The sequence below is a fragment of the Rhinatrema bivittatum genome, chromosome 14 (genome assembly GCF_901001135.1).
Source record: "Rhinatrema bivittatum chromosome 14, aRhiBiv1.1, whole genome shotgun sequence".
In the NCBI taxonomy this organism is placed as follows: Eukaryota; Metazoa; Chordata; class Amphibia; order Gymnophiona; family Rhinatrematidae; genus Rhinatrema; species Rhinatrema bivittatum.
The window spans coordinates 44,956,217-44,979,536 of NC_042628.1; the positions used below are offsets into that span (position 1 = coordinate 44,956,217).

At 42.8% G+C, this 23,320-nt stretch overlaps 1 protein-coding gene across 2 annotated transcripts in view; it reads right to left on the minus strand.

Moving 5' to 3' along the window:
* ADCY9 (adenylate cyclase 9) overlaps window positions 1-23,320 on the minus strand; it is a 276,954-nt gene that overhangs the window by 73,214 nt on the left and 180,420 nt on the right. For both annotated transcript variants that reach the window (XM_029576521.1, XM_029576520.1), the window contains exon 2: window positions 8,017-8,207. In XM_029576521.1, the coding sequence (XP_029432381.1) occupies window positions 8,017-8,207 (191 nt within the window). The remainder of the gene's footprint in view (window positions 1-8,016; window positions 8,208-23,320) is intronic.

Below are 23,320 nucleotides of genomic sequence, written 5' to 3' on the forward strand. Positions count from 1 at the left end.
AAGGATCACTTCAAGTACCTCCAGCCAAGACTACCAGACACATCACGCTTAGAGATCGGGCATTCTCCACAGCCGGTCCAACATTATGGAACTCCATTCCCCCGGATCTTAGAATGGAACCCAACATCTCAACATTCAAGATAAGACTCAAAACGTGGCTGTTCACGCAGGCTTTTCCTAACTCCAACCCCATCTAATCCCCCTTCATGCAACAAGCTCCGCTAGTATTAGCGTTAATAGCCACCTCTCACAATGTTATTTATACATATATTTTACTATCTAATCTTCATTTCCCTTCTCATTCCAAGTTATTGTTTTCCTTGTTATATGTAACTGCTTTTCTGCACTTTTGTTAAATGGTAAAGTTTCACCCTTGTTTCTTGTGAACCAGCATGATGGGACCACCGTCTTGAATGTTGGTATATAAAAAACTTAAATAAAAAAATAAAAAATAAAAATAACACATGACCATCAGGGACTAAATATAAGCATATGCTCTGCATCCACAGGAGCCCCGCTTCCTAACAATGGGTGTGGAACAGAACTAAGACATTTCCCTGTACAACTCATCATACAAAAAAGATATTCTGATTCTGGTGTTATCTTAATAACAGCATCACTAACTACCTCTACTACCAAAATAATATAAACAAACCCCATTCTGCACATGTCTATCAAACCTGCCATTCCTCAGCAGCACTAACTCTAATAAATGAAACAGCAATAGCCCTACCCATGAAAAGGCAGTAGTTCACCACTAGTGCAATATAATATTGAGAAAGTACAACAAATAAGGCTGATACAAACCTCAGTCATATACGCATAGAACACAGAAAGACCTGCCTTCACCAAATATAGAATAAAAGATCACAAATTACAAATGTGTAAACAAAACCTGGAATAGAAACCCCAAGACCACCTTCTGCATGCAGTGCAAAACTGGAGAATCAAAACAAAAATATTTTTCCTCCTACACTAAGCAAAGTTCAAAGAGAGAAGAAATGCATATTCTGAAAACTGACATAGTATGGCCCTTGTACCCCCTTCACTCCCCTTCATGCCCTCATCACCCCTCACTTCTCCCAACTACTCAATCATCCCTTCACATCCTCATATCCCTGTCCAACATTCCCAACACCCCCAACTCATATTCTCTTCCCCGTGCTCACTATCTCCCCTGTTCAACTATTTCTGCCCTTCCCTCTCCCCTTCCCTACCCAGAATACCTCTAACCACCTCTTTCCTACCCCTTCCTGCTCAGTATACCCCACTCCCTGCTCCCCCTCCCCAACCCAGCTACCCCACACCTCCATCTCTCTACTTCCTTCTTGCTTCCCTGCTCAGAAGCCCCAACCTCTCCCTCCTCAGCAACCCCAACCTCCTTTCCCCCACCGAACTCCCTATCTCCCCATGCCTTCCTGCCCAGCAGACTCTCGAACTCCTATCTTCCCACATCTTCCTGCTTAGTACATTTCTCCCTCCTCCTGGCTCCCAGCCAGCAGAAAAGACTCTCCCTCCCTCTTTATCAGATGAGGGCAAGAAGCACTGAGGAGAGGAAAATGAAATGGTAGCAGCAGCGGATCTACAGAGCACGCATCTTTCTCCCTTATGCTCCTGCTTTCACATCCAGGCCCCATGGGGTGAAGAGAGCATCAGCGGCCTCAATGCCAGACCAGTCAGAGGAAGATATTGTTGTCCTGCTGGCCCCATATGAACAGGAGTTGGTAATATTGTGCTCTGATCTGGGTGAAGGAGGAGGGAACAACCTCCCTCTTGCCAGGAAGAGAAGAAGAAAGTAAGAGCAGCTTCCTGTCATACCCAATAAAAAAGTCAGCCAATTTCTGCCCAGAATGATAAGGAAATTTCAGTCTTCTGCTGGCTCTATGACACACCTCCTAGGACTTTATGGCACATTAGTGTGTCCCGACACACCTGTTAAGAACCACTGGTCTGGAGTCTTCTGATTTGTGTGGTGGAAACAACATGGAAAATGGCATTACAATGATCTAGTTGAGTTAAGATTAAGGAATAGACCGATTAAGGTTTAAAACTACGGATGAACTGCAGAAAAAAGTTAGAACTTTGGACTATATGACAGATATGGTGGTCAAATTTAAGAGAGAGGTCAATTCTAATCCCTAGAATTATAATAGTTTCCTTGACCTGGACAGAATTTTCCTCCATACATGGTGAAGGAAGCAGAGAGGGTTCATGCTTTCTAGAAAACCACATATCTTCAGATTTGCTAGGGTTTACTTTTAAGTTTGGAAAGTTTTAGCCAGTCAGCTACTTCGGAAAGACAGTGTTAAGACTAGTCAAGGAGAAAAAGAATCAAGACCAAAACTGGCTATAATCTGTACGCAATCAATGTAAAAGTATCTGAAAAAACATTTACTTTGGATTAAAGTGGCAAACGGAGCTAAGTATAAACTGAATAAAATAGGAAAAAGGATGGAACCCTGAGATACACCACAATTAAGAAGAATAGAGGTAGACTGCATGGAGTTCCATGAAACAGAATAAGAATGTGCCTCAAGAAAAGACTTAAACCAGAGTAGGCTTGCCCCCAGATTCCTATGCTGAAAAGGCGATTAAGCAGGAGCTGAAGATCAACAGTGTCAAAGGCTGAACTCATGTCTAAGCAAACTAAGAGGACTATCTTCCCTTTATCAAGATGTAGGCTGTCATTGAATAAAGCAGTATGCACAGACTGTGCTGTGGCCTTTCCAATAACCAGATTGTTTGGGATGCAGAGCAAATGTGCTATCTAAAAAACTGCAAAAGAGAGACTGAATGACCTTCTCAATAACCTTGCAGAGAGAAAACAAGTTTGAAATAGGACGAAAACTGTCAGAAGATCTGGGTCAAGGGAATGCTTCTTTAACACAGGCTTAACAATAGCAGAGTTGAGAGATAGAGGGAGATGACCAGAGACAAGGCTGGAATTTATAATATCAGCAAGAGGAGAGAATACATTTAATATTAGATTTCGTACATATACAAATGTTAATGGATCAGCAGGTGAGGAAGAGGCATTAATTTGTTTCAGAAGAATGTACAGTTTTTCCAGATCCATACGTAGACCTGCTTTTGAAATTATATAACCAAGAAAGTGCAATTCCTCTTGGTGGAAAGCGCATTTCTCTAGTTTGGCATACAGTTTGTGCTCACATAACTGTTGCAGGACCTGTCGCACATATTCTTGATGCTGGTCCAGTATCTTAAAAAAAATAAGATCATCATCCAAGTATATGACAACATGTGAATATAAAAGGTCCTGAAATATTCTGTTTACCATAGCTTGGAACAACGCAGGAGCATTACATAGCCCGAATGGCATAACTAAATATTCATAATGGCCGTCTCGTGTACTGAATGTGGCTTTTCACTCGTCTCCTTCCTGGATGCGAAATCAAGTTGTAGGCTCCCCGTAGATCCAACTTAGTAAATATCCGAGCTCCTTTGAACCGATCAGAGAGCTCCGTGATAAGTGGCAGAGGACATTGATTCTTTTTGGTAATGGCATTAAACCTTTGATAGTCGATACAGGGCCGTAGAGACCCATCCTTCTTCCCCACAAAGAAGAACCTGGCTCCTGCCAGGGACGAAGATGGTCTGATAAAGCCTCTGGCCAAGTTATCTTGGATGTATTGGGTCATGGCTTCTGTTTCTGGGGTTGACAGTGAGTACACTCTCCTATGAGGAGGCATCTTCCCAGGAACCAGTTCAATGGAACAGTCAGTCTCGATGCGGGGGCAAGGTTTCCCCTTGCTGTTTGCTGAAGTCATCAGTGAAGTCCACATAGGGAGCGGGTAGTCCAGGCAGGATTGGAATAGAGTGCTGAATAAGTGCCAGGGTCCTCACTTGGGTCAAGAGGTGTTCATGGCACATGGGGCTCCATTTAGCCAGTTGCAGGGTTCCCCAGTCGATGTGGGGATGGTGCAAAATTAACTAAGGAAAACCCAGAATTATCTGGACAGCAGAGGGCAGGATAAAAAAAACAAATTTTCTTCTGTTGTAGGTCGGTGTTTATGGTCAAAGGTTCCATGATTCGGATAATCCTCCCCGGAAGTGCTTTCCCTGAGACAGAGGAGACTGTAAGAGCAGATCGCAAGGACTTGGTAGGGATTTGACATTCCCACAGTAATCTTTCTTCTTTGAAGCTCCCAGCCGCGCCGGTATCCAGGAAGACTTGAAGGTGTAGTCGAGTATTCCCTAAGGGAAATTTCACGGGAAGTAAGATCTGCGGAGAGGAGTCTTAATGATCTAGGGTGGCATCTCCCACCAGCCCTAGGTCTGAGAGTTTCCCACCTTCAGGGGACAAAAAGCCGTATAATGACCAAGGCTAGCACAGTAAAGACAGAGGTTGAGTTGCCGACATCACTGTTGTTCTTCAAGAGAGATCCTGAGGCAATTCACTTGCATGGGTTCCTCAGACGAGGTTCTAGATTCTAGGGGCTTGGCCGGAAGAACCGGGTGTTGGAAACTGGGGAAAGTCGGACTGGATGATGGTTTGAAGCCCTATCCCAGGACTGTTCCCGGAACTGTAGGTCCAAATGGATTTCCAGTCAGATCAAAAATTCCAGCAAGTCTGGTGGCTCTCATCCGGCCAGCCTATCTTTTATGGTTTGGATAGTCCTTGCCAGAAGATTGCCATAAGGCTATCATCTCCCCACTGTAGTTTGGAAGCCAAGGTTCAAAAACTGTATGGCATACTCCCCAACAGAGAGAGATTCTTGATGGATCTGTAATAGATTGGAAGCCACAGAGGCGGAACATCCTGGTTCATTGAACACCAGATGAAAATCCCGGAGGAAACGATCCAAATCCTCCAATAGAGGATCCTCTCACTCCCAAAGCGGGGACGCCCAAAGCCAGGGCTGAGCCTTCGAGAAGGGACAGAATGAAGGTAACCTTTGTCTTGTCAGTAGGGCATATAGACGCCTAAAGTGAAAAATGCATGTGACACTGGTTAATAAAGCCTCTGCATTGTCAAGGAATTCCACTGAAATGTGAAGGAGGTGGTAATCAAAGAATGGGACTCACAGGTGGTACGAGAGGAGCTGGTGCTGGTGCAGCGAGAGCATATATTCACGCTGCAAGTCTTTTGTGGACTTCTGTTAACTGGTCCAAAACACCTTGTTGTTGCCAGTCCAGGAATGGCTTGTAAGGCTGTCAGGTCCCGAGTCCATGGCCTCGGCAAACTGTTAGATTTCCACGGACCCTTAAGGTGGTAGTGTCCCACTATCACAGGTGGAACCCCCGCCGAAGGACAGTCAGGAACTTTCACTTGAATCCAAACATCTTACCTTGGGTGCTGACGGCTGGCAAGGCTTCGGAAGTCCCAAAGTAGGGGCAGATCCAGTAAATTGGCAAATGGTCAGCAGACAGCAAGCAGCAAGTCCAGAAACCAGGCAACAAATAGAAACCAGGCAATGGGTCGAGGCAGGCAGCAAACAGCAAGTCCAGAAACCAAGCAAAAGATCAGGGTAGGCAGCAAACAGCAAGTCCAGAAAACAAAGTCAGAACCAAACTGAAGACAATACAAGAACGGGAGCACCAGGAACACACGGCACAAGGGAAAATCACAAGGCACAGACAGGGAGCAACTAGAAGACAAGGGGAGAACGGGGAAGACAGCAGAAGTGAGAAACTGGAACAGCATAGAAGAGCAGACTCACAGGAAGCCCATTGCCGAGGCAAAGAACAGCAGTTGAATGGCCCTTTAAGTAGTCGCTGATGCTGACATCTTTCCCTGGAACTTCCGGTGGCAGCGCATAAGTCGGGGGTCGGCGGCATGCATGCACCTGCCGTGTGGGCAGGAGGGAGGCTGCTGCTGCTATTGGCGGCAGCGGCATTTGGAGCGGTGAGGGAGCACCAGGACCAGGTAAGTCTCGCAGCAGGGGCGTGTTCTAACAATGGGAGATATAGGTGCTGGAATCAACAGCCATTAGGATTGATTAGATTTTTATTTGCTTGTCATGTATGTCTCATTTTTTGTAATTTTGCTGTATTTTATGTTTAAATTCTAATCCACAGAGAGAAAAAGTGCTACTTCGATCTGTGGAATAAAAATATATGCTTAATAAAAATAAATGATAAACCTCAGCATTTGTATGCATGCATTACAGATACAAACTAGCAGCCGTATTCTTCTAATTTGACTGCATTCCAAGAGAAAAGTCATCCCAATTAATCCTGTGAAATTACTGGCGGCAATCTGGACCCATAACATACTTTAGGCCAGATCAGCCATTTCATTGCACGTGTTGTAAACAGCAATCATGTACAGGACAAAGGTTCATGTTTCTGATGCAGCAGTGCCTATTTATTTATTCATATTTCTATAATATCATTACTGAGGCCTTAGGCAGTATACATTAATCTTTAAAAATAAAATATCAACTGAATCATAAATAAAATATTCTAGTAAGTATAAACTGGTTTTACATCATAACAGTCACTGCACTAACTCATACTTCATCAATTGCCAGCCTGAATAGATAAGTCTTCAGCACTGTTTGAATGTTTTTGTACAATTTACAAGTTACTGTGGAATCGAATTGCAAAGTATGGAAGCAGCTACAGAAAATGTTCTCTCTAGCTAAGCATGGTGGACAGACAGTACATCTAGGCGCCCTCTTTGCGAGAATCTTAATGATCAAGATGGATGGGGTGAATATGGACAGGAATAATTGAAATACTATTGTGTCACAAGATATGAAGCACAGAGTTGATTGTAGGTTCAGTTTCTGATACAGGTAATTACTGGGACTCAATCAGATCTTTATGCTTCAACCTGATATTCACATACACATCTCTTGATCCTCTGGGGCAGTCTTTGCCCTCCCACAAAACCCTTTACCTCCATATCCTCGCTCCACTTTTGTTTCCCATCCTTCTTTTAGATGTCCCTTCCTCACTTTCAATACACACGGTGCTTTCCTTTGGCACCTTTGCTTGTTTAAAGACTTCTGTACTCCAACAATTACACACCTTATATTCAGTGCTCTAATATATACACATATTATTATTACAACACCTTAAATATACAGATAGAATGAATATTCCCTCTCGTTCCCTCTGCAAAATAAACCAAAGTTAGACTGTAACCCTTTTACATAAAGCACAGCTCTACTTGTCTGGTGCATCGATGTCAGAAATAGTGTGTCCTCTGGAGTTATTTTTTCTTAGCTGGATCCTTTTAGCAAAGCTGTTGAGATCCCTCTTAGGATCAGGACTCTGGGGCCATATTAACAGTAAAGATCATGGCAGGTGTCCCTTTGAAAGCAGAAGGAATTCAATTTCAGAGCTTCCTGTGGGGATGAATTTGCCTCATTAACTTCATTGCTCCCTCCAAGCTTTCTGAAGCTGAGGGGAGAAGGGCCCAGAAGTGCTGAATAATAGATTAAATGCACTGCTAATGAATAATATGACAAACAGAAGTGCTTTCCCATTCCAGATCAGTTTATAGGTTAGGATTAGCATTAAGCCTTGGTGGCAATATTCCAAGGAATGTCATTGCTAGCTGGCAGGCTAAAACAGTTCAAATCACTGAAAACAATTACATAGCACAGCAGTGCATTTAGCTTGATAATACCTTTATCTCTTTTTTTGTTCCTCAGCAAGGTCTCTTTCTATACATTTCCCAAATCTTTTTTCATTAGGAAAACAATATACAAGTCCTCTAGTATTTTCTCAGTTTTCTACTATAAACTTATCATTTTAATTTGTCTGACTATAATCTAAGCAGTTCTAAGATTTATCATGATGAGGATTGATGTGCCCAGTTTTCTACAGGAATGGCAAGTGCCAAACTCTCTATTTCTGTAGATTATAAACCAGGTGTGCCTGCTGGTGAACCTTTCAAGCAGAAGAGCACAGCATGGATGCATTACACGCCCATGCTAATGACTATAAAGAGGCTGTGTTTAACTTCCCCTTTCACATCTTTCCCTTCCTCCAGGAGGACTGGAAACAATCATTTGAAATGGAGCATATTTCTGCAAGACTAACCTTGTGTTTCTCTGGGTGATTGTTAGCCTGTGTCGGATTGTCTGTACACTCTGGGGATGGTGTGTCATGTAATTTGAAGCATGAGGATGAACTTGAGTTGTCTCCAGTATCATGACCAGGGGGCAATATCTGTAAGCAGCTGCAGCTGGATTCTTTTGTCCTTCGGCCAGATATCAGGTATGTCTTCAATCCTGGGAAGAAAAGCAGATCACAGCAATTACATACCGAAGCATACATACTTTCTTTGTACTTCTATACAATTGCATTAGGTTTTCCATATTGGATTTGGTGCCAATATGGTATCAATACCATGTTTTAAAACACTTTGGACTATTTGTATGACGAATTATTTCACGTGACAGATGAAGTTGTAAAGAATTCCAAAGAAAGATAATTTAGATAATTTACTTATAATAAGCAGTTTAGTCATAATTGCAAAGAGAAAAATTCTAGTTTTATTTCAATTCAATTTTTTATCAAAATAATTTTTATTAACCAGAAGACGTTACATACACATGGGATAACAATAGCAGATGCAATACAGAAAACAGCGTACAATGCAAGCGTTGCACAAGAATATTCAGTCCAACAACCAATCCCTTTTATATCTGTTCAAATACAGGATGAGTGACACTGCTGTTCAACAACAAGATATTTAGTAAAGATCCAACAAAGATTAAGTCAATTCTCTAGTCAGAGTATCAACTGCTAAAAATCACAAAGAAAACTAGTCATAAGCATGTTGTTATCTCACTAAAAATGTAATACCTACAACATGTTTATTTGACCTTAATTTCTATCAGGCCAATACACTACAGTGCGCTCCAGTGGAGCGCACTGTTAACCCGCATTTGGACGCGCGTTTTCGACGTGCTAGCTTTACCCCTTATTCAGTAAGGGGTAATAGTGTGTCAAAAACGCGCGTCCAACCCCCCCCACCACCCCCCCCGAGACTAATAGCACCCGCAACATGCAAATGCATGTTGATGGCCCTATTAGTCATTCCCACGCGATACAGAAAGTAAAATGTGCAGCCAAGCCGTACATTTTACTTTCAGAGGTAGGCGCTAATTTCTGCCGGCACCAGGAAAGTGCACAGAAAAGCAGTAAAAACTGCTTTTCTGTGCACCCTCCAACTTAATATCATGGCAATTTTAAGTCGGAGGTCCCAAAAGTTAAAAATAGCAAATAAATAAATAAAAGATTTTGCCGGCGTCCGGTTTCCAGACCCGTGGCCATCAGCGGGTTTGAGAACCGACGCTGGCAAAATTGAGCGTCGGTTGTCAAACCTGCTGACAGCCGCCGCTCCTGTCCAAAAAGAGGCGCTAGGGACGTGCTAGTGTCCTTAGTGCCTCTTTTTACCGCGAGCCCTAATTTGCATAGGCCACCCTCCTGAATCGCGCACCCAGGAGAGTGGCCTGTGCGCTCGTCCGCTCTCCCGCGACCTTTTCTGTATCGGCCTGATTGTATGCAAGCAGGTAGGCTAACACAACAACCACACCCCATTACTGGGATGATGATCATGTAACCTATGGATTTGTGTTTTAGTTACTGCTGGTAAGGAGTGAGATCTTATTTTTAGTATATGGTATTTTTCACTTACATGTGCATCTTCAGCAGGCTGTAGCTCTGTGTATTTTTAGTATCCATTTGTGACTTTTAAAGCAGAACTAGTTCAGTTGTACAAAAGAAAATGGGTATCTACTTAGGCTGTAATTGTGTGCGTTATAGAGAGTAATCATGGATTCAGAATTATTTTATGGGCCAGTTTGATGGCTTAGCAGCAGCACTACTAAATCACATCTCAGACTTGAGCCGGCAGGCAGGGGAATACAGTAGAAATAGCTTAACTGGTTTCAAATCCAGTCCACCACCCTGGGACCCAACTGAGGCTGCTCAGGCACAGTATTAAAAGTTTTGCTGAAATCCAAGTGAATCACACCCAGAAGACATCCTTGATCTAATTGTCTATTCAATCAAATATTGATCAGACTCGTTTGATGTGATCTGCCTCTTGTAAATTGTTCACTATACTTTCTTTCAGTAGTCTCTCTATCAGTTTTCCTACTATTGAAATAAGGCTTACTGGCCTATAGTTTCCAACCTCCAGCTCGTTACCACCACACCCACCTCCAAAAATTCATTGAACAGGTTCTCCGGCAGACCTGCCAGAACCTCTCTGAGCTTCCTTAGTATCCTGGGATGCACCCTATCCAGCCCCATGCCTTCATCCACTTTCAATTTTGTTAGCTGCATATCCACTCTCATCTGTAAATAGTGTCGTATTTATCCCATTTCCATAGGTACCCTTGACAACCATCAGCAATCTTTCTCCAGTTCTTTCATCAGGGAAAATTGGAAAGGAGTATATATCTATCATTTCTGCTTTTTGCTCCTTGTCCTGATCTTATAATCTCACTTCTGACATTGCTGAAACAAGTTTTCTCACTTCACTTTAACTCTTCAGCTATCTTTTCTTCCACTTGTGCCTTTGTTGTCATGACTGCCTTTCACCCTTCTTCCAGCTTTACCAGATATTCTTTCCTGTGTTCTTTTTGAGATCCTTAATACTCTTTGATCTTTTTGCCCTCACTTTTCTGGCTACCTCTTTGGAGAACCATTCAGGTTCCCTTTTCCTCTTACTTTTATTCACTTTCCTCATCTAATGAATATGCATGAAATAGATTTACATGTTCTATGCAAATCTATCACAAGCATATTTATTAGGGATGGCCTGAACACTGGGATTAGTGTATGGCCCTCATTTATGAATGTTCCTATGTATCTGCTATGGAGTTCAGATTTAGCAGGATATAACATTTTTTTTAAATAAATAAAGACTGGAAGTTCCCTGCCCCAGTCTAAATCTTATTATGTACTCGCAGTTCATCATTTGTGTGTGTGAAGCGGCTGATTTTTCTATATTACTCATAATTTAAAGCATTAAAAACCAGATCAACCGGTAGCATAAAGGAATGTATTCACTGGAATTTAAAGGAGGACAGTTATACATATGGGTTTTGTTAGGTGTTACAACAACACAGCTGCTTGCTGGAGCAGTCAGTGCAACCGGACATCAGAGGCTGCAACACCTTCTGCCCCTTATGTTGCAGAGACTATGAGTGTGGACTTTCTTTCCCTACCGGTTCAGTTTGTCAGTTTGGGTATTGGTGTTACGCATGGTGGTTGCCGGGTCTACCCCGCAGACCTTACCCATCCGTCGGGCCCAGCCGCGTGGTCTCACACCACTGCGCTCCTTCTGCCCACGGCGGGCCTGGCGTGGATGCCCCTATGGAGCTCGGTGGGAGACTGCACTGCGCTTCCCCAATGCAGCGGGACGCTGTCGGGGTTGCTGCGCGGGTCTCCTCTCCTCCCGCTTCCTAGGCGTGCGAGCGAAGCTGTCTCCCCCACATTTAAAGGGCCAGTGACAGGAATGGTCGGCGGCGACTCCGCAGTGACGTCAGTAGAACCTGTCTATTTAAGGCCAGCTCTCTCTCTCTCTCCTCAGTGCCTTGGCAACCAGGTTCTCTTGCCTGTGGTTGCTGACTCCCAGCACCTTTGGTTCTCCAGAACTAACGCCCTGTTTCTGGTTCCTGCTTGCTCTCCTAGCTACCTGGTGCCAGCGCCTTCCTGCCTTGACTCTCCGGTGTGAACTTCGACCTGGTTTACGACTTCGCCTGTTCGCTGCCTGCCCTGACCTTCTGCCTGGTTTATGACTCAGTCTGATTGATGCTGTCCTGACCTTCTGCCTGGATCAGGTCTCTGTCAGATCGCTGCCTGTCCTGACCTCAGCCTGCACCTGATGATGCACTTCTCCACCCCTGGTCTGCCACCCTTGCACCACATAGGACTCATCCACCTGGAGGCCCGCGCCTAAGTTCAGCCGGCCTCGGCACCCGAGGGCTCAACCTAAAGGGAACGTGGGCTGGAAGTGGTGAAATTCCAAGCTGGGCCTCCGCTCCAACTAGCTCTGCCTGTCGATGGTAGGGACCTGCAGGGCTCCTCCCTGCAGGTAGCGTCAACTCCCCCTCGGTCTAAAGGTCCACAACGCCAACAGCTGACTTCTTCGTGTGTATTGAATGCCAAAGAGGACGACATAGAATTTATTGTTGGCCCTGTTAATAATGTAGTTTGTCATGCAATTCCTGTTTGGTATGATCATGGTTGGTATGGTAATCTCGTCCCAGTTTGCTGGAAGAGGCAAGCTGGGAGGTCTTCCTGCTTGATTTCTGTGCCCATTGTTCATTTTTGTTCTCCCGCTCCCCCTTTTAGGTTGAAAATTATGCTTATCAATGCTCGATCAGTTAGGAAAAAGTTCCCAGTTCTTTATAATTTAATTGTTGCTGAATCCTCTGACTTTTTTTTTTTTGCTTAACGGAGTCCTGGCTCACTGATGTTGATTCTGTTCTTTTCAACAGGTTTTGTCCACCTGGGTATTGTATTGTTTCACAACCCCACTTGCGAGGGAGGGGTGGTGGGATTCTTATCATTTATAAGAAATGCTGGAATATGACTCTTGAAAATGTCAACCCGAGCTCAGCTCACGAAATGCTCTTCTTAAATACAAGTCATTTAATATTTATGCTGTTTATTGTCCACCTGGGCTTCCTAATTCAAATTATTCCCCTTTTTGTTTGAACAGCTTTTGCATTCAAAAATGAATTTGAATAACATTCATTTTGGGGGATTTAAATCTACATATGGATGTAATGCCTTTGTCTACTTATTTTATTATAGATTTAAAAAACAACAGCATAGTATGGTGGACCACTACATATTTGTTTAATGTTACAACTAAGGCAACAAAGAACAACACGTTGGGAAGTTAAAAGTGTGATGTCCCTGAGGAAGCCCTGAGCAGCAGGGTAAAATGAGGCCTTTGTTGGACTAATATAACAAGAACATCTGAGGACAGTACAATATAAATATAGAAATATATGTTTTTTGCCTAAGAAGTAAAAAGAAAAAATTTTACTGTACAAATGTTAGTATTTTTGAAGGAAAATATATATTGGACAAACATAAGAAAAAAATCCATATTGTATAAACAGCATTATGTTTGGAAAATAATACATAGTGTTATAATCACATTAAGAGCATTATTATTACACTTGTGCAAGGGAAGTTTTAATATGATGGCTTTTATATATTGGATGAATGAATGAGTGGTTGAGATACATGTATGGTATGATTGTAGTGATTGGAGGGTCAAGCAAGATTGAGTATGAGGGGATAACATTTTTAGTGTTATAGAAGTTTGTGGGTATAGGTGATATAGGATGGGTCCATTGGATGTCATGGTCTATTAGTGTTAAGCACTGATGTAAAACAGATTGTTGAAAATAAAATTGATAGTGCGGCATTAACTATTGCCTTAAGACCTCTGATTCGTTAGATATTGTCTACTGGTTTTTGCATCACAGACTGGGTGGGTGATACCTGCCTGAACGCAATGAGAGGCAGGGGACTGAATGCTAATGAGCTTTTTTAATTAAGTAATTATGCTTTTATTTAAGGGCAAGATAGAAGGATATAGCCTTGAGGTAACATTTTATTCTGAAGCTTGGCTGCAGACCAGAGAGGGGAAAAAAGGTGGAAAGGGAATCTTTCTTTTACTACAGAGAGTTTGCCAATTGTGGTGCTCTTAATTTCAGCCAGCTGAAATGAACATAGCCTTTTGTTGTTTTGTTTTTTCTTTGCAAGAGAATAAAAATGATTTTGTTTTATTTCAAGCTAGATGAAAAGTATTAAGAACAGTATTAAACTAATTTAGATCAGGGAAGCTTTAGAAGATGTGTCACAATTTTATTTAGAGTAGAGAGGGATTTTTTTTGGTAAGATTTTGGACATTCATCTCTGGGAAGCAAGTTAATCCTGAATCCATGCAAGGTACTTGAAATAAGTCTTCTCCAGCATCAGCAGCTGCATCATCAATTATCCTTACTCTCAGCTCAGCATGATCAAGTCTGGCAAATGTAAATTTTTTCAGCTAGTGGTAGAACTTGAAATTTCATGCCCTGTTCGGCAACACCAATTGACTATACCTCATTTAAACCTCAAACCAATCATACACCAAAACAACTAAACTTGCAACATAATCCATGCTTAACTAATTAGATGTATTAGTTTAGTAGATGCTGTTCTCTAACTGCTCATGTAATAATTATACTACATATATATATGTAGTATATATATATATATATCCTAGGCTGCCTTATTGTGTAACTTTGTGCACTTACATGAGTTCAGCCTGTACCTATCCATTTTAAACCCTGTAGTGAGCCTTATGTGGCAAAAGAGATACACCTTACTGTGTAGCATTTTAGCTCCCAGGCTTTGTTCAGACACTTCTTGTGGTTTTACTCTCACTACTAGGTGGGGAAAGCACTTCAAAGGGCAACTGCAACACAGTGAGAGCTGAATCTTGGCCAGCAAAACAAAGGTTCCAGATCTAACAAGTGAAGAACCTTACTCTACCAGGCTTAAGTTTTCTGGCACTTGGGGCAACCACGCCCAGTACTTCTCTCTTGCTCATACTATTGCTTCACTGTCTTTACACAGTTTATAAAACAGTCAACAAGGATATCACCACCATATGTTTCATATCCACCTTCACGTTCCTTTTTATGCCTGCAATCCCCTCCTTCTGTATTCCGTCCTGTCCTGCAGAAACCTTTTTCTCTTTAACGGTGTCAACCGTCTACTTCAAGTGTTGCTTACACTAATAACTATTGTTCAATGTATGGGTCAATGTATTTATTGACTTTTTAAGTTAATGTTCTGATTCATTCTCTTTACACTGTTATGAATTTAAATGTAACTGGTTTGGTTATAATGTAAACCGGAGTGAAGGCTATGTCAGCTGTACCTCGGTATATAAACAAATGCTAAATAAATAAATATGGCAAATGTCCAAATTTGAAAAACAAGCTGCAAATTCATATGGACTTAAACAGGGTGTTTCCAGCAATTCTAGGAGCGATTAAAAATCCAAATCTAGAGATAATCATCTGCTGCTTGAGAGCTCAGCCAAGAGAACTATGTACTGTAAGCTAAATTATCCTTTGCCATTGGCAAAACAATGACAATATTTTTGTTTGTACAGGTTAGAGCAAAGGAAACAAAGTTCAGAAAACTACTGGACCTCATGGCTTCTAACTTTGTCCCCATCACTCTGTAACCCAGTCATCTAAACACAGAGTAGAAATGATGAGAATAATCTCCCTTTTACCTTTTGGAAGATATTATGAAGATTGCAATTCAGTCCAACATGTGTATGGCTGCAAGTATACTTCTAAAGTGACTGGCACTGTGCTAATATTTAATACTAAATCGATCATTTAGGGATCCCTAAATTTACTAAAAGAATTTCAGAGAACAGTAGACTTCCAAGATAGGTAAGAGTGGTCATCTACCTAGATATTGAAGCTGTTTACCAGTAACAGGGGCTTTCTATAGACAGTAGGATAAATCAGAAACACTAGTAGGTGATATCATCTGATGGTCCCGATACAGACCAGGCACTGCCTCATTTGGCTCCTTAGTTCATCACAGAGCTGAGGAGTCAGTTCCCCAGGATGGAGGGAAGGTATACGTCTGATTTATTTTGCTGTCTACAGGGAACCCCATTACAAGTAAGCAACTTTGTTTTCTCTGTTGATAAGCAGCCACACTAGTGGGGCTCCAAGGCTGAGGATTGTAATTCTGTGCTGTTTTCAACTTTTTGAGAACGAACTGGAGTCAGCGTTGAAGGGAAATTGACTTAACTGAGGAGGCTAAGAAGTACTGAATGTTTTTCTGTGCTTTGCAAAGAACTGTGGTTTTACTGAACATAAATGATTAAATAAATGAATGAATGAATGAATGAATGAAACTGCTTGTCCAGATGCACTGCATTTTTAAGATACATTGTCCAGACAGCAGTGAGATGTGAAGGTACGAATGCACGACCATCTCACGACTTTACATATTTCTTTAATGGAAACAGAATGAAGGTACATCACAGAAGCTGTCATTGCTCTTACTTGATGATATTCCACTATGTCGCTCAGTTGCAAACTTGCTAGGTTATGGCAGAGAGACATGCAATCTGCTAGCCAGTTTGATAAATTTCTCTTGGCTACTGCGATTCCCAGTTAGGGTCAAAAGAAATAAACAGCCAAGAAGACTGCTAATGTTGAGTTCTGTTCATGTAATAAGCTAGGTAGAAAATTGAAATGCAGAAGGCATTGTCTGAAATGCTCCCTGTTCCACACGCAGGACCCCAAAGGCAGAAAGAGCTCAAGTCTCATATGTGGATGAGACGATGGTACAGGGATAAGGGCTTTAATTTTGTTAGGAACTGCAATATTTTGGAGAAGGAGGAGCCTATTCCGAAAGGTTAGGCTCCACCTTAACCAGAGTGGAACCAGGTGCTGGCACTAACCTTTAAAAAAAAAAAAAAGAGATAGAGAAGCTTTTAAAACTAGAACATGGGGGAAAGCTGTAGCTCAGCAGCACATGGTTCGGAGGGAGGTATCTTCAAAAGAAACTAAAATAACAGGGGAATTAGTGTATCCTAATAAAGAGGTTCCAATAAAAGCATATGTAGTCTATTTGCCTATACATAAAGAACAGTTTGAGTAAAAGATTCCAAATTATCCCAGTCAATTGCTAAGAAAGTGGTATATACAAATAAAAAACATGTCTGTATGCTAATACCATATCTGTATGCTAATGCCAGAAGTCTAAAAATTAAGCTGAGAGAGTTAGAATGTATAGCACTGAATGAAGAGGTAGACTTAATTGACATCTCAGAGACCTGGTGGAAGGAGGATAACCAATGGGACAATGCTATACCAGAGTATAAATTATATATTGCAATGAAAGGGTGGATCAACTAGGTGGGGGGAGGGCACTTTATGTTAGGGATGGCATAGAAACCAACAGGATAAAAATCTTGCAGGAGACTAAATGCACAGTAGAACCTTTATGGGTTGGAAATTCCATGTGTGATGGGAAAGAGCAGAGTGGTGGGAGTATCTACCGTCTACTTGGCCAAATTGAACAGACTGACATGGAAATTAGGGAAGCAAATAAATTTGGCAGCACAGTAATAATGGGTGATTTCAATTATCCCAGTACTGACTGTGTAAATCTTACATCAGGACATGTTAGGGAGGCAGGACAGTGCTTGTAGCTCGGATATACGACGGGCTGAACAGACTGCCAGCAGGAAGGCTGTCTTCATTGTTAATAGTCGGAGAGACAGGCCGCGGAGAGGTCTGAAGGAGGTTCCTGCTAGGAAATCTAGGACTAGGTTGAGGTTCCAGAGAGACACCAGCCACTTTAGGGGTGGTCGGATGTGCTTGACTCCTTTCAGGAAGCGGGAGACACTGGGTGAGAGGCTATGCTGCCCCTCTCGCTCTTGGTTCCGTAGCATGACAATGCAGCCACCTGTACCTTGATGGAGTTGAGGGACAATCCCTTCTGTAGGCCGTTCTGCAGGAATTCCAAAATTGCAGGAATTTTGACTGAGCATGGTATGATGTTGTGGTCCCCTCACCAGGCTTCGAATACTCTCCAAATCCTTATGTATGTGAGGGATGTGGAGAACTTGCGTGCTCGGAGTAGGGTGTCAATTACTGCCTCCCGAGTATCTGCTCCTCCTTATTTTATTTAACGGCTTTTCTATAACGACATTAAAGTACACATCATATCGGTTTACATAATAACAAAAGGTGGAAAGTACAAATAACAGGGGATGGAGGGGGGTGGACAACCGAAAGGCATGAGGAAGGAGGCTCCGTAACAGCGAACCTGATGAACTAAATTTGAAGAGAGAAAAGGAACATAGTTTGAACATAGTTTGCAGATATACAAATTTTACAAGATTACTTGTTTTACGTGTTTACATATGGTTTAAAATGGTAAATGATAAAATCAGGCTGCTGTGCGCACAGGTCGAAATTATGCGCCCGGCACAGTAAACGTGTGGCTATGCGTGTCGCTTGTACACCCGGTACTTGTGCACGCAACGTTGTGCGCACAAGGTATTTGTGCGCATGGCTCGCCTCTGTGCGCAAGAATCGAAGCGGCGAACAGAGCAAAATGGTGATGGCGACCACACGGACAATATGGCGACTACCTCGGAGAGTTTCCATGTGGGAGGACCCTCGGATCTGACCGGGGTCTAGTCCTGCTAGGGCAGATCAACCTGGTGGCACTGGTCCCAGCTGGCGACCTGTGCGTCTCCTTGAGCTGCGGAGACCGGAGACTTTTAAATAGATTTCTACCTTACCTTGTCTCAGTGCTTCCCGGTTTCGTTCCGGGCGGTCTCCGGCTGTGGGGGGAGGGGGAAAATACCTTCACTGCCGCGCTCGAGGCTGCACCCGCTGCCTCTCAGCCTCACCCGATGTCGGGGGCTAGGTCCCCGCCGAGGGTCGGCCACCAGACCGAGGCTTACCTCCGAGGGATCGTGGAAATCACCTCGGGAAATCTCAACTGGGGGAGGGACCCAACGGGTGTCATCTCAGGAGAGCGAGGTTCGTCTGTAGAGGTAAGATTTCTTCTTAATTTGATTTTCTTTGGTAAAATTACCCTAACGCTGTGCTAGCGTGCATAGAGTCCCTAACTGCTATGGAGATGGAAAATACAGAAGAGCTGCACTTCCTGCAGGGGTATATGTACTAGGGCTGACGTCAGATTGAAATCTGATCCGTCTCCAACTGCTATTAGGAGTACACTATACCCATTGGTCGAGTCCATCTGCTACACGCTAGGAAATGGGGGCTTGAACAATCCTGAAGGGGGGGCACACTGGCTGCCCAATCATGAAAGAAAAAGAGAGACTCTTGTGTCTGTCTATGTCTCTGTGTGTGATGTGGTCTGTCTCTGTGTCTGGGGGTGATGTGTCTGGATATTTTGTGTCTATGTTGCTCTCTGTGTATGTCTGTCTTCTGTCTGGGAGGGGGTGTCTGTGTCTCTGCCTGTCTGGATGTTTAGTTTGAGTCAGCACGTGGGGTATTTGTCTGTGCATGGGGTCTCTGTTTCACTCTGGGTCTGGGAAATTTCTGTGCCTGTCTGGGTATGGAATGGGTCTCTGCCTTTCTGGTGCCCATGTGTATATATATGAGCTTACTCCTTTCAGAAACTTGAAGAGAAACAAAACAGGAGCTTTCAGTCACTGGCAGTGTGTCTGCCTGGTATATACACTTTATATATATATAATAGAGAGAGAGAGAGAAAAAAAGACACACCATCTTGCGTGGGCCCCAACCAATGGCATAAAATGGAGGAAGGGCCTTGGATAAAAGAGTTTGCTTACCCCTGGTCTACGACTGGTATATTTTATTATTAATGCTGCTGCATCGCAGCTCTAAAGGAGTGACTTAACTCCACATGGTTAAACTAAGTTAAAAGGTTAAGAGGCCAATAGTTTTGGTGCCAGCCCAAAGGCTGTCCTTGCTACTTGCAGCCCTGGACACGCTAGCAGGGGCTGTGGATACAACATTCATAATTCCTGGGAGGAAGGAATTCCTATTCATTGAACCAAAACAACAACAACTCTGGGGGTGGATCTGGAGTTTTGATTTGATTACTCATCTTTCCAAATCTGACTTCAAGGCGAATTACAATCAGGTACAGTAGGTAGTTCCCTGCCCCCAGAGGGCTTAAAATCTAAGGGGTAGATTTTTAAAGGAGTGCATGTGCGTCCACGTGCGTGTGGTTCCTGGCGCGCGTGCACATGTTATAAAAATCTGCTGGCCACATGCACGCATGTGCGGGCGGCGCACGCAGGGGGGTGAGTTTTAGTAAATTACACGCGGCGACACAATCAGGCTTTCCCCAGTTCCCTCCCAGTCCGCTCCAATTAAGGATCAAGTCTTTGTTGGCTCTTCAGTGACAGAATAGAGACTTAATTACAGGTTGGCGACAAAGAAAACTCTGCAAAAATAAACAAAAAGATGCAAAGAACTGCACAACTTCCTGTCAACCACCTTCCAACAACACAGAGGGTGATAAATGATTCCTGCAGAACACCAACATGCTGTGCTGTAGGTTTCCAGTGACTCACCTTCACCAAACTGTCAGCTAACAGGCATAAGCTATCACTCATTCATAAGATCTCTGGTGGCTACAGTTTTCTATTCCTGAGTTACAGTTAAAAACAAATGAAATTTCCAAACTGTTTGATGGCATGTCAAGCTATTACCAATAGCTTATTCGCTGCCAATAGTTTAAAAAAAAATGCTGCACATCTGGTGAAGGGCACCATTCAAAGTAAGGGAATGGTATCAGGCATTCAAAGAGGGTTTGCAGGAATCTGCAGTTTTGTTTTGGGTTTTTTTTTGGGGGGGGGGGATTTTATGTGTATAACTTCGTTTTTCATTATTGTAATTTTCCTAGGAATTTATTAGCGTGTATTACAACAACAAAACAAAAGACGAGAAAACCAGTGCAAAATACCATTTCATTTTTCTAAATGAATACCAGAGTTTATTTTGGTGAAAGGAAGTATGAGGCAGAGAAGGGGAAATAAGGGATGACTCAGTAGTGGGGAAAGGGGAGAGGAGGGGTGGTAAGCCCCAGCAAGTCACAAATTCAGTGGGATCAGAAGGAAATTCTGAATGTTTAGTACTGCAAAATTAAAAAGAAAACCAGTACAAACTGAAAATTAGGTTTTTTTTTATAAAACCCTGGAGTTTTACAAAGGCAATTTAAACTGAAGAGGAATAGCCCTGTCTCTGTGATACAGACCAGACTTTATGAAACTGTAATACTGATCTTAGGGGGGGGGGGGGGGGGAATGAGAATGTACTGAAAAGTCAAGTTAAAGTACAGTCTTTCTCCAAAAGGCAAAGGTCTCATTTGTGCAAGAGTTCATCAGTACAGGGTAAATCTCTCTTTTCTTAATAAATGAAATTCCTAATTTTGCCCTGCTGTCTGTCTTCATTAGACTGTAAGCTCTAATGAGTAGGAAGTCTGTCTTGTGTGTCTTTCAGCGCTGCATACATCGAGTAGGGCTATAGAAGTGATAAATATCAGTAATAAGATCCACTTGTACCATGTCCCCTTTGTCTGATAGTCCTCTCTGTTCGTCATAATCATCTCTATTTTTAACTGAACAATCCCATTTCCAATGTCCTATTCCCCATCTAAATTTTTGCAGTAGTATTTTCTCTCACTTCACTTACCATTTTCCTTGCAACATCATCTTGGACGGCTAGTATCGGCCTAATTTTTGCTTTAAAGAGAGAGCACTGAAAATGCTTGCATCCACTTTGTAAATGATCTATATTAAAGGAATGATTTTAAAAAGCATTTACGTGCCTAAAATTTGGGTTTTACACATGTAAATGCACTTTACTCTAGTAAGTGGGCTTTTGAAAATTGCTACAATATATGCCACTGACTTGTCCATAGGATTTACTCTGATAAGTGCACTTGAAGCGGGTAAATGGCTTTTGAAAATTGCTACAAAAGTAGTTACATTTACAGGTATGAATCTTTTTGAAAATTAACCCCTTAGAGTCTGGATTTCTTATATCTTGCTTCTGCTTTACTTCTCTGACCATTTCTTCCTTTTCTCTTCAAGATAAAGCCTCGATTCCTTGGTATCTCCCAGGTCTCTATTCCTCATATCCCCTTTTTTTTTTTAATCTATCTCCTCTTCTCTTTGACCATTTTATTTCCATTGTACACCTCCATTATCATTCTTATAAACATGTCACAAATCTCTTTCTGGCACATTTCTTATAGATAAATGGATCCAGAATGCATATTCTCTTGGGGAAAAAGAGCTTTCTAAAAAATATTTTTTCTATCTCAGTCCTTAAATATGATCTCATACTTGTTACCTCATGATAGACTTTGATCCTGAACCAACGTTTTCAAATTACACTTCACACACTTGCAGCTCTGCATCCTTTACTCTCCAGGTTCCCTAAATTACCACTTTTTGGATTTCAATATGGCTAGAATGCTGCTGCCCAGGTCCCCATGCCTAAAAAGATATTTGGCTTATCCTCAAGATAAATACATTAGAACCTTGTATGTATACGAGGTTAGCTTTGCCTCTTTCAGGTCAGCATCAATACTGATCCTCAGAATCTTCTCTTTAATGCATTAAAAATATAGAACATGTTTAGTCATATTTTCACCTTTTCTGTGATGCACTCAAGACAATGTACAGAAACTTAATTACATACAAATGTACGGAGGATCACATGATGTGGTGATCTGGGGAAGACGCGTTCTTTCCTGGCTCCAGGTATCCATCCTCATATTGGTGTTTTAAACGGGCAACCAATCTTATTTTCATGGCTTTCTCGCACTGTACTGAAGAGCTTATGAACATCGACCGCTATATGAACAAGTCGCCCGCCGCGATGCCCCCTAAATTAGCAAAAAAGGACAAAGACAAAACGAAAGCAGGGGACGACAAAATGGCGGCTAGCTCTGACAAAGGATCGCTGGGCCTCTGCGATGAAACCGCGATCGCTGCACTTACTTCGGCAGTAACGGCAGTGCTCTCAAGCAAGTTGGATAAGATATCGGAACAAATCTCGGAATTAAAAACGGAGTTCGCTGAAATACACCCTCGATTGGATGCCCTGGAACATCGGGTATCGGCCGCGGAAGACGAGGCCTTAGCAAGTGAAGGCAGACTTCACAAATTGGAGCAGCTGATCCAAGTTCAGGAGGAAAAAATAGACAATCTGGAGAACAGGTCTCGTTGGAACAACCTCCGGTTTGTTGGGATTCCGGAGTCTATCCCAGAAACCGACCTTGCCGACCAACTTACCTGATGGTTGCCTGAAGCCCTGGGAATCGCGCCTCAGTTGGAAAACTTAAAAATCGAGAGGGCCCATCGCCTCGGCGCCCGCGCCCTGCCGAACCAGCAGGCCTGGATTGTACTGGCTCGTATATTAGACTTTGCTGATCGCCAACGGATTTGGCAGGGATCCCGGAAAGTCCAGTCGCTTACCTTTCAGAACCAGCCAGTAAAGATTTTCCAGGACTTTTCCGCCCGAGTCGCCGCCAAGCGAAGGGAATTTGGCCCATTGTGCTCTCAACTAGCGGTGAAGCAAATTTGTTTTACATTCCAGAACCCAGCAAAGCTGCGCATCTGGCATTATGGTCAAAATCAAGCCTTCGACTCATTTGCAGATGCCCAAAAATACTTCCAGACCATGATGCCCGCTGCTGAAGGATGAACAGCCATTAACCCTGAGGGGGGGTCGGTGCTAGGTGCTTCGGGCTACTGGATTACATGAGATTGCCTGTTTACACCATTTAAGTTACTTGGATGGAAGAATCCTCG